The sequence below is a fragment of the Lytechinus variegatus genome, chromosome 2 (assembly GCF_018143015.1).
Source record: "Lytechinus variegatus isolate NC3 chromosome 2, Lvar_3.0, whole genome shotgun sequence".
Classification (NCBI taxonomy): domain Eukaryota; kingdom Metazoa; phylum Echinodermata; class Echinoidea; order Temnopleuroida; family Toxopneustidae; genus Lytechinus; species Lytechinus variegatus.
The window spans coordinates 54021304-54033647 of NC_054741.1; the positions used below are offsets into that span (position 1 = coordinate 54021304).

A 12344-nucleotide genomic window follows, 5' to 3' on the forward strand; every position below is an offset into this window, starting at 1 on the left:
TTTTTATTCATTCTCACTTATTGCAATATTCTTGTCAAAATATTAAAAACTAAATTGTCAGGATTTACTACCCTATCATGTGAACATAAAATTTGGTATAAAAGAAATCTACCTGTCTTCAATTTTTTCCTGAATATAAAAAAATGTATCATTGTGGACCTAACCCCTTTTGCAGGCAAACTGAAATGAATCCAATCTCTTTTGATTAAAAAGGTGATTTTTCTTTGCCATTTTAGTTCACTTTTAAATGGAAATTTCATTTTTTTTCATCTTATATAAAGAGCTACTAAAAATATATACATTGAGACCAAAATATCATATTTGATGAAAAATAGAGCTAACCCCTTTTGAAAGTGAGCTATTCATTCATATATATATATTTATTTATTTATTTATTTATATAAGAGGTGGAGCATACTAGGGGTCAAGTCAGTTTCATCTTCAGTTTTACAAACAAGGCATCCTATAAGGCCTAAATATAAATAATTCGAGCGCAAAGCGCATGCTGGATATTTCAAAATATATTTCATATGTTTAGACTTAAGAACAGAATATTCTCAGCATTTTTTATCATGAAATATGAAATATTTGCTGAACGTTTGATGTGAATATTTAACAATATTATTAAACTTTTATTAATCAAATTTAGACAATAATGTGCAATGCACAGATTGCTTGCAACATTCTTGTCGCTCGAAATGTCAAGCCCAACTTTCATGAACTTTAAGCGCATAAAACATAACTTATAGTTCTGTTTCATAAAATTTCGATTACAAATTACTGGTTTATTAAGCTCAGAGGAAATTCATACAGCTTTTGTTGAGAACGTATGCTAAGATTTTCAATTATAAAAACGAGCTTCATGAAACAGGAAAACTCCCTCATACTCTTTTTTTTCATTTATTGTTTAAATTATATTCCAGGTTTACTTCTCGTAGAAGTATTACTTGCCGGCCCTCACAATTTCCCTGTGCACCTACGCATCAGTCATCGGGAGACTAATATCTATTTGTGGGTCCAGAGTTTATCGGAGTATGCCAGGATAAATAAACTTGTGACTCATCAATAGTCAACCCCAAGATTAAAGTGGAGACGAGGAACCGAGGACCTTGGCAGAGACTGGGACATGCAATCACGACCACCGATCATTGGCTTTGGTTGACAAACCTTCTTTTGGAAGGCATAAAATAGGAGGATTGAAAATAATCTTTTTACAATGGTTAAGTATTACATGCCATATTTATCAAGTTCTTTTTTGTTACATCATGAATGACTTTAATTTGCTATATCTTGGATGTACAATCGAGAAAGGTCATAAAGTTCAGGGTTAAACTATCCCACGTTGGTGGTCAAATCACTTATAAATTATGTATTCTGACAAGTGTCGTTTTGAAGTCTGATCGAGCCGAAATCATTTAACGAATGACCTACTTGTAGTTATCTCAAACTTTCAACGAAGTAGTGTGATTTTTAAGTTTCTTGCTTCACTTCATAAAGAGAGACCGATAGAATTCGATGTCCAAACATTTGAAAGTGCTCTTTTTTGGATGAAAAAAGGTCAAGATTAAAAACATGTACTGTGGTTGTGTTTACATTATATGGTTCCCAAGATCATGTGCCTGAATTTTACGACAACATAATATTCAAAAGCTGTTTTGTTTATTTACCTTAAACCCCCCCAATATTTTGATGATCGTGACTGTGTTCAAACAATTTTTGAAAATATGGTCATCATTATCCTAAATATTATTGCTAAAAGTCAACCGAAATTTTGTTGATTTCGAACACAATTCAACACAGATTATTCGCCAGCCCATATTTTCAAATCATTTTTACGCATCTATCAAAGGATCGTCTGTAAATATGATCATGTATATAAAGGTTTAATGTTGATGTGCGTGATGGATATATCAGGGGCGGTGCCAGGGGGAGTGAAACGACATATTTTTTTTTGTTTCAATTGAATGAGAGGGGAAATAAAGCGTTACACGACCCATATCACCCTTTTTATGCTCTTCTGTCTTTTCCCTCCCCTTTTCTGCCTCTTTTTCTTCTTCCCTCACCCCACCTTCACCCCACCCGGCACCCCTTCCTTCTTTTTTTCTCACTACTTGTATTATCATCGGGGGTCGCCCCCGCACCTGTAGCTCCGCCCCTGTACCTCAATTAAACTATACCTTGATCTCCTTTCATTTCTTCCCCAGGTGCGCTCCGGTGAATGCCAGACAGGTTTTAATCTCGTTATGTTATTGGGTTATCGATTGTACTAAATATGGCAATGTATAGGAAAGAAAAGGAGGACTTTCAGGGGCAAACATGTGGCGGGGCATGTGGATATTATTTAGTTTTACCTCGCTTCTCTGTATGATTATTGTTTCTTATGTGTCTGCCTTTTTATACCCAGGGCGATGAATTGCAAATATGAAAAAACCGCTCTGATTGGTCCTTGGTCAATATTTTAAACCTAATGCGCGTGTAACGTTGATAATGATTGGTCAGTTGATTTAGCGATTGATCGCTAATCTTTGTGTTACGGAGCCCTGGTATCGAATATAAATAAATGGCCTCTTCTCTACAGATTGTAGGCCTATACCTTAATAAGAAAAAAAATGATAAAGATATCTGAATCTGATCCTGATTTTACCTTATATTTTACTCAATGAAATATTTTCTGCCTTACTGCCCATTGCATCTGGTGTTAATACATAATGATGCCGTTGAAGACCCTTACCTTACAATTCAACTTGACTATTTTCTGGTAAGACATTCATTTAGTGTGTGGGTTTTTATGTCTTATAATAATTTATAGTCATATATTACTCATTAGTTTATTTACTTTATTTTTACTTCGATCAGTGGCGGACTATGAATGAGGAAAATGCCTAAGTTTCACTATTCTTATTGAATTTCAGTAAATCAATCCTTTTTTCGATTCAAAGTGCTGACGGTGTTATAGAAAGTAGATAGCTTTGCCCTGAATTATTTCTGGTTTTGAAAACCATCGTCTGCTCTGAAGCAGTTCAAGAATGAAAATTAGAACAAAGAGAGCTTCTGTCGGGGAATCGAAAATAATTTCATGACTTGTCTGAATGCAGCGACCCAGAGCAGCAAAGTGGCTGGTGCCTGCATTTTATACTATGGTTTACAAAATGTTAACCTCAATAAAGTTCACCAATCGAATTTATTCAAACATGTTAAAGCGTTCAATGTTGACGAAAATGAAACGCTATAGTCTATACCACCCAAAATAATGTTTAAAAAACGTAACAAGAAAAATATAATTATGTCTCTGATCACGCTTAGACATTGATAGCCGGCGGAAGCGGGGGTCCTGTCCACCCTAAATTTGAGGTGGGGGACGACCCCCCCCCTCCAAAAATTTATGTTGATAATTTTTTTTTTGCTTGTCCAATTTTTTACCTGTCAGTGTGTCCAACCCTAAATTTCAGGTAGACCCCCCCCCTAATTTTTTTGCTTCCGCCGCCAATGCGCTTAGATGATCACGTAAGTGACAAAATCGATTTAAGCCAAATAACTATATTTGAGACAACTATTATTAATCACCATCCCTTACTCACGTTACTCTTAATCGTATTGAGCATGTATGTTAAACGGTATGTTTTTGTTCACTTGTTTCGAAGCCAATATTATGTAATAAATGTTTCTGGAAAATCGTTATTTAATTGCACATTGTCGCAATGAAGTCAATCTTCTGAGTAGACGTTGCCAATAAAAATGAGACAATTGCGATTTCAAAGAAAATGTTGTTGATTGGAGGATAGTCATTATAACATATTACTTTGGGTCTGCTGTTATCATAGGCGGCGGAAGCGGGGGGGACGGGGGGCGTGTCCCCCCTAAATTTTAGGTGGGGGGACGGTCCCCCCCTAAATTTTGTTTTGATAACCTTTTTTTTTTTCTTTTTTTTTTTTTTTTGCTTCTCAAAATTTTTTGGGTCGTTGTCCTATTTTTTACATGTGTCCATCCCAAAATTTCAGGTGGACACCCCCTAAATTTATTGGCTTCCGCCGCCAATGGCTGTTATAACGGTATCCCAAGTGAAATGGGTAGTAAGTACCATAGGTATAAATCGTTATTTTAACACACTTAATTCAAATAAAATATGACTTGAATTTTAAAAAAATCCAAGATATATTGGGCCAATCACTTATGAACTCACACGACTGAAGAGAGAAAACTGTAGGCTATGAGCCTGTAACACTAGGGCGTATCTCGACTCCCCTCCCTAACAAGACTATACTGAATTTAATTTCCTTCAATGAATATGAATAACACAGGCATACAACATTCGAGCTTGGGACACTATAGACGCCCAAATAATTCAAGACCGACGAAAAAAAGATAAACAAAGTAAATAAAAAGGAAAAGGGTAGCCTATATAGCATTTTTTTTTCTAGACAAAAATTGACTTTCAATTCCTAAAAGTTCAGCTTTTCTCGCTCGCTTCGCTTTCTCGCCACAATTTAGAAAAACCGACTCCCGAATAGGCATCAAGGTATTTAATTCCACATCCAAACCTTTGACGCATTGCTCCACTGGTGAATGGCGAGAATAATTCTATACAGTGGCAAGACTTGTTACATCAGTGCTTGATGTGATATTGTATATTATACCAAGCATATTTATCGATCGGATAAGGCAGACAGACACAATCATGACAAAGCATTGTTTCAGCATCGCTGTTCTAAAAAATAAGAAAGAAATCGATGAAAATGTTTGTGTCACAGTCACAGATAATAATCCCTCAACTCAACACCCCTGTATATAAACCAAACCAAATTAGCATCAGCTGTTAATCAACAGATGTGAAACATGCGAACGCGATTTGAATTAATGAATGTATCCTATAAACCTTGAGGTACAACCCTCAAACAAACAGGTCGTATTTGCCCTATACCTAAACCAATAAACTAGTCAATGCTAAGATGTGACGTCTGTGTTTTTAACAATGAACCATTTTCATGACCGTTATAGAGGGTTGATTGACCATGTTCCAACCGATATCGTCACAAAGACCAATATTCATATTCAAAGAAGGTGGTCTCTAGTCATAACACGTAATAGTCAATAGGTTCTTTATTCAGATTTCATAAAATGATAAGCGATCCTTCTCCAGAAAATCGGTTTTATGACATTTGCTCTGGCGACAATTACTCTGCTCTAAATTCCACACACTATTCGAATGATCAACTTCACCCCTTGATTTAACACTATGCCCTATCCTAAACCTAACCATAAACCCTATTGCAACCCTAACCCTACATCTTAGACGAAATTAAACCCGGAGCAATTGTCACAGGAGCAAATGTCGTGTCTCCAGAAAATCGATCCTGACCTCGGGTCATGCACATTTTCAGAGGAAGGATCAATGATGTTGATATTCTCGCTATTAATAAAATAATTATTAACAATTAGATTTTTACATGTATCAATAATCATGTTTGCCCTGTTTAGTTTCAGAGTGAGACTCGATAAGCTCTGCTTTATCTAGCCCCGGTCATAATTATAATTCACCATTGTATTTCAATTTCGTTATATATTTATCTCTTTTACATAACATGGGAAAAATTATCCTTTGTTTTGTGATTTTCTGTAATATTATGTATGGTTTTAATAAATGAATTAATGAAAAGTGTCATTTCATTCTGGACCCTCGTGAGTGATGAATCGTTCAAATTATTCGTCACAATCAGATGGTAGTCTGCATCTGGCATCTGTGATTGTTAATTGAGGGAATTCACGTGACTGAAGGCGATTCCTACTATCCATGGATTCAGCTTTCTTTATTGTCAGTCATATTGCAACGAGGGACTGAATTAAATCCACTTGTATATGAACTGATGAAATGGAAGTGGGTCTTTCCATGATGCTATAATAAATAGACACCGTTTGTTTGTAACATCATTGTTCTCTCTTTGCTCAATAACTTCATGGAAAATTAGACTAAATGGCCTCAAATTTCCAGTAAAATGTATATGCCTTTAATGCAAGTGTAAAGCCTACAAACAATACATATAAATACAATCAGTCCGTTGAGCTATGCTGAAGCCTGAAATGACACAATTCATGCTCAAACTTCAAGGAAAGACCCAAAGAAGTACTATATGAAACTAGGATATGGACCATATCCTAGTTTCATATAGTACTTGGGTCTATATATGGTATCGTATATCCATTGCAATTGATGAAACCAAGGTGATATCTCGTTGGACCTTGATGAAACCATGGACGTATCTCCCACACACATCTTGTTCATCAATGGTGACGCCGGACGAGATTTTAACCAACCTCGCACACTTCCCATCTTGGTATTACTATTTTTATTGGTATAGTTAAGTGTCGAAAATGGGTCGATAATAAAACTGGAAAAACAACCGAAATGAAATTTTTAAAAAATACAACACGGTTTTCATAGGATAGGAACTACTTGCATATGATCGATATTGTGAGTTGTAGTTTAAATGTATTATAAGCGTACACCTTTAATACACTGACATGTTGTATATCAATATAATACTCACAAATGCTCCGGTGGTAATTTCAGATGGGGCATCCTCCTCGGAGAGAGGAGCAAGTTGTCCTGGTGCCCCGCCCCCTCCACCAGAGGGACTCGCACATACTGATGATATAAATGGCAAGAATCCAGCGATCATGATGGACAGAGTAAAAATGAAACAAACCGCGTAAATCCTTTTTAAACAAAACCGAAATATATGGTGTAGATTCATCTTGGTTTTTATCGGATTCCTCGGGTATATAGTGCTAGTACAATGTGCTCCAATCTAAACAACAGTCATTTATGAGTGATGCGGGGAGTGATGCCCATCCCATCAATGCAGCTTCCACACATGCTGTCTACGACTCTACGAGGCAACGAAGTACCCATGAATATAAAGTGGGTGTCCAAGCAGAATATCCCAAGAGCTGAGAAACACGAAGATCCATGAGGGTTCCTCTTGATTATAAATAGTGGCTTTCTGTCTTTCCCGTTCTTTTCATTTACCAATGTCCAAGGTAACTTAGTCCAAAGGGAGGTTATCTTGTTGTGGTGGCTATTCCGTCAATATACTCACAACTGTCAATCCTACAGCATCCTGCCTTCAATCCATCTCCTCATATTATTACTGTCCCTTCCAGTCGCCTCCCTGATGTCACACACACAACAGGAATAGTTCACAGAATGCTTTTCCACGTTTCGCCGGTTCGCGAGCAGTACTAATTGCTTCCACAGTCACCGGCAATCTCCGACAACTATTTTTGTGTCCAAAACGCATGCAACCGTATACACACACGGAATGATGACCGAAGCAGACGACAGCGCGCGCAGATTTTGTGATCCGTGCGTGGAGGTGTTCCGACGCTGGCATAATCATAATTATACTCAGCTTCTTCAGTTTCTGTTTTTGGATACAAAAGCTACAAACTAGTAGTTCATCATGTATCTGAGCCAATGCACACAGTGGCGTAACTACGGGGGGCGTGGGGGGCACATGCCCCCAATCGGTTGGCAAAAAAAAACATTGGAGAAAAAGAGGGAGAAAGGGAAAGAAACATAGTGGGAAAGATGAAATTATCGTTCATTTTAATGTTATTATTATGCTATAATTGTGTTATGTTATATATTACACAAGAAACATTTTTTTCATAACTTTATGAAACATAATTTGCTCAGGGCATATGTCTTTATTGTTTCTGGTACTCGCATTCTTTGTTTAACGAGATATAATCCTGTTGTACGGTTGTACCAAAACCTCCCGTTTTCAAGTCGATATACACCAAATATATTTCCTCACTTTTCATGCTATTATTGTTTTATGTAGTGACATATGCTTATATTTCATGAATAATTAACGGGATTGCCCCATTTTAAGGTCTTAATATGAAATATTGCCCATCCGTATAAGTGGATTAGTGAGATATGTCTGCTCTTCATGATTTCATAAAATCAGCCCTTAAAAAAAGTTTCTGATCTAAATATAAAAAAAAATCAGCTCGCGCTTGCATCATTGGTTAGTGAAATATGTATTGTATTAGTGAATTCCTACAAACAAGCCTTAGAATGCCCCTCTACAGGTCTGAATTTCCTAAATTTTCAGCTCGCGCTTCGCGCTCGCATTATTCTATTATCATGATTACTTCTGCTTCTTATGTGTTTAAATGTAATTCTAACAAAATCAACAAGCACTTCGCACTCGCATTGGATGACTATGGTGAGATAATGTATACTCTTGATGGATTCCTAAAATACATTACTTAAAATATCCCAGTTTGAGGTCAATATATACAAAAAAAAATCTGCTCTCGCTCTGCGCTCGCATTGTTTAGCGAGAAAGGTACATATCATGATTACAAAAATTTGCTCATAAAGTCCCTTTTTAGGTCTGAATACAAAAAAAATTCAGCTCGCGCTTCGCGCTCGCATTATTTGATTAATGAGATACATATCTGTTTGATGGCACTGTCCTTAAAATGCCTCTATTAGGTCAGTATACTTGGCAACTGAGCGCGCTTCACGCGCTCAATAAGCAATAAGAGACTCAAAATGTTTGCTGGTGCCCCCCCATGCCGTGACCCACGGTACGTCACTGAATCCACATGTCATGCTGGAGGTCAAGTCAATCCTCAAGATAAATAAATAACAAACTTAATTAATGTTAGGTAGCATACTAGGTAGTGGGGTAGTACACACTTTGCTTATTTTTACCAGGGATTTTTACCTTGGCATGCCTTTATCTTTCGACCGTTGCTCTCCTTGCCAATCAAGATTACAAAAAAAGAGAAATGTATAGACTATAGGCCCGATGTATATGGCAAACGGGAGAGAACCGAACAGGGGCTCTTACGGTGGCTATATTACCTACCAAGAATTTTGTTCTTTACAGTCACATTTTATTTTTAATTTTTTACTCTTTGCATGCTGAATTAATTTTGACGGGATAAAAATGACAATTGTTCCCATGTTATTTTTTTAATTCAAGATATACATTTTATATCATTGATTATCCAAGAACTATTGCCTTTTATTAGCTTATATAATTTGAAGGTAGGGGGAACTAATTATAACGATTGTTAAGGTTTAATTGTACGAATGTGCAAAATTGCAGAATCAGTGCTTGCACAAAGGGTTAAAGAATAAAGCATACAAAAAATAGTTTGGTTCAGTTTTTGTTTTAACTGACTTTGTCAGAGCATCAATTTAGTCTTGTCCACACGCATAGGGAATGTTGGTTAAAATAGGAACTGAAGTAAAGCTGTTATGCAGTTTATTATACATGTATAAAACAATGTATGAAGTATCAAACATATCATTATGTAATCTTTCAGCAATATAAGGCAGCGGGATTTTTTCTCATCCTCTTATTTTCGATGACTTTATCGCTCTTGGTCCCTGTGAGTAGTTTAGAGTCCAGTATATTGCAATCCTTTTTACAGAATGGGAGTCCAATGCCGTTACATCATAAAATGTGACCCCTCATATCACATTCACGATATAGGCCTATATAGGTATTAGGAATTATACTTAATTAATTGAATATCCTCCTTTGAAAAGAACAGCATAGCCAGGATTTGATTTTGAAGGGGGTGACAGGGGCCGCGGAACGGTTTTCAAAGTGGGGGGGGGGACTGACCATGCAAAAAATCACAATCATAAGGTCATTTTTACGTTTTTGTTTGATTTGTTTGTTTGTTAAGGTGACTACCCCCCCCCCCCCATGTGTAATGAAGGCAAACAGTTATGACAAAAAAATCCATACCTTTCCTTTTGTTACTCTTCTGTCTCTTGTACCTTTCTTTCTTTTCTTTTCTTTTCTTTCTTTCTTTCTTTCTTTCTCTTCCTTTTTAGATACTTTTCTACTGGCCCATCAACTTGAACAACCATGCATGTATGGCTGTCCCTGAATAGTCGTCGAATGTGGGACATATTAGTGGCCCCTAACATAACCCCCCCCCCCCCGTATTAGCACTACATGGCCATGAGCGTCGATAGATAACGAAGAGGAGAAGGAAGCAATGAATTATTCTGGAAGATGTGTCAAATAATTTTCACGTGCTTCTGAGACTCTTAATAACAATAAATCAAAATGAACGAGGAAGGAAGTTCAACGCACAACCATCCGTCTTCTCTCAGTTGTGCTTCCTTTAATTATTATTTCAATATATAATTATGTACATGTATCTATATGAATAGGTCTGTTTAACCTACGGGCCTCTAATGAAAACACTATTATGAAACATCTGGGGGCCCGTTGCATAAAACTTTTTACCTGAGAAAACTTAGGTTGTTTTTACCGGAGTTCTTGCACTGTGTTAAAGTCAATGGCGGAAATCAGATTAACCTTAGTTTTCAGTTTTTGCCAGAGTTTTCTACGGTAAAAAAATTTATGCAACAGGCCCCTGGATTGTCATGCACAAGGGGCTGTAACCGTGAATTAACATGATTAGGCTCACAGATAAGAATTACATTCACATTTATAGGCCTATACATTACAATTTCTATAGAAGTGAATGTAATATTGTCAAGTAATACTATTTACCTTTGATTGTGCATGTGCTGCAAAATTGATGAAAAAAAATCACTCATCAAAAATTATCCAATGTCTATTATCGTTCAGTGTGGGCAATTGCTCCTCCCCCCCACTTCTATTCTTACTGAAAAATGTTACACTTAATTCACCAAAAGAGTGCATCCTCCAATTTCACTTCAGAACATGATTGTGAAAGAGCCCAAATGACTAGTTTGGTCTCTTCACTCCCTCGATTATGAGTTTCTTCGAACATTTTTACATTTCTTGCCCCCCCCATAAAACAAATCTGCGTACGGCCTTGTTTATATACTCCTTTATTTTCCCAACCATCACCATACGGCCCTGTTTTACAAAATTAATCTTAGGAAAACAAACAATATGTTCATTGTGCCCTATTTGAGTTAAATCATTCTTTCGATGTCCAGTGGTCTGAATTTTAAGCCCATATCGGGGCTGCATATAGTGAAGCTTTGCACTAAGTGCATTTCGCAATTTTTGGCAAAATTTGCATTTGTGGTAGTCTTGTCTTACAACCCACTTGGTGATTAAAGTTTCAGTCAGGGTCTGTGCTCGAAGACTAATCCCAACATCCCTGGTATAGGTCATCTAAGGTCAATAAGTTTCGGCGAGGAAAATATTCACATCGTTGACTTGTGACTCATGAGAGTACTAAAATAGGGGGTTTTGTTTTTGAGAAATACATATGGGGATATGGGTGATAGTGGTACATGTATATGAATATCTTGATAAATATGCAAGGTCGGACATTATTCAGCTCCGAGAAGGCTAAATAGTGCTGCTTTACGGTCATTTTATTTGATTTTGATAAACCTTCAGTGTTATGTTTGTTTGCCTTTTTCAATTTTTTTTAACATTTTTTTTCTTGGGGCGGATCATTCTCTTTGTAGCCTATTATGTATCATGAATATTGATTTATAAATCATGAAAGATTAGCGGCAATAATCTATGAGAAAAATAACGAACATCAATGAAATAAAAACAAGCTGACACAATCTTGTTCGATATGTTTATGTTCATTATTTAACACACAAAATACATTGTACTGGTGCATTATTGAACGCGAATTATTTTGAGGATATGTTTTGGTTTTCTAATCCTTTCAGTGAGGAATAAGGCTCATAGATTTCACCAATTGGGTGCACATCGACCAAAACATAATATCAACTGTCTGAAGGGAGGGAGGGGGGGTCAAGGTGATTGGGGTGTTGTTATCGCTTTATTTTGTATAGGATTTAATTTTTGTTTCATGCTAAATTTTGGAAAATCTCTTATTGTTCATTTTCGAATGATTGACACTCAAAAGAGTACATACAAGTGTAAATATGCTGAGATTACAAGTGGGATTTATTCTTACTATCATCATTGATTACATGCTTTTTGAAGGTCATATGATTTACTTGCAGGGGCGGAAGAACGTATTTTCATATTGGGAAGCCAAAAAGGGCACTTATGTCAAAATTGGCATTTTTGGTGCAAACGGATATTTTCACCATTATCATCTGCGTTTTTTTTTTTTTACTTCAAAAAGGGTATTTCCTTTTGAAAAAGGGATTTTTTTCCTAAAATATTTTTTTTTTTTTGGGGGATGACGTCTCCTGCCCCCCCCCCGGTTCTGCCGCCCATGCTTACATGATATTCATGAAATTTGATACTGAGTTCTGGGGCGACCTTTTCCATAACGTACCGTAGTTTCAGGAAATTACAGGAAATAAAACAATGAAAAGAAACTCAGAATATAGGCTATGCCTATTTGTTAATATTATTATTATTATTTGC

General features: G+C 36.5%; 1 protein-coding gene across 1 annotated transcript in view; it reads right to left on the reverse strand.

The window, feature by feature from the left end:
- Positions 1-7295, reverse strand: part of LOC121408380 (72 kDa type IV collagenase-like) — a 31258-nt gene extending 23963 nt beyond the window's left edge. The window contains exon 1 of the mRNA XM_041599838.1: positions 6543-7295. Coding sequence (XP_041455772.1) covers positions 6543-6749 — 207 coding nt within the window. The 5' untranslated portion in view covers positions 6750-7295. The remainder of the gene's footprint in view (positions 1-6542) is intronic.
- Positions 7296-12344: the final 5049 nt, after the last annotated feature.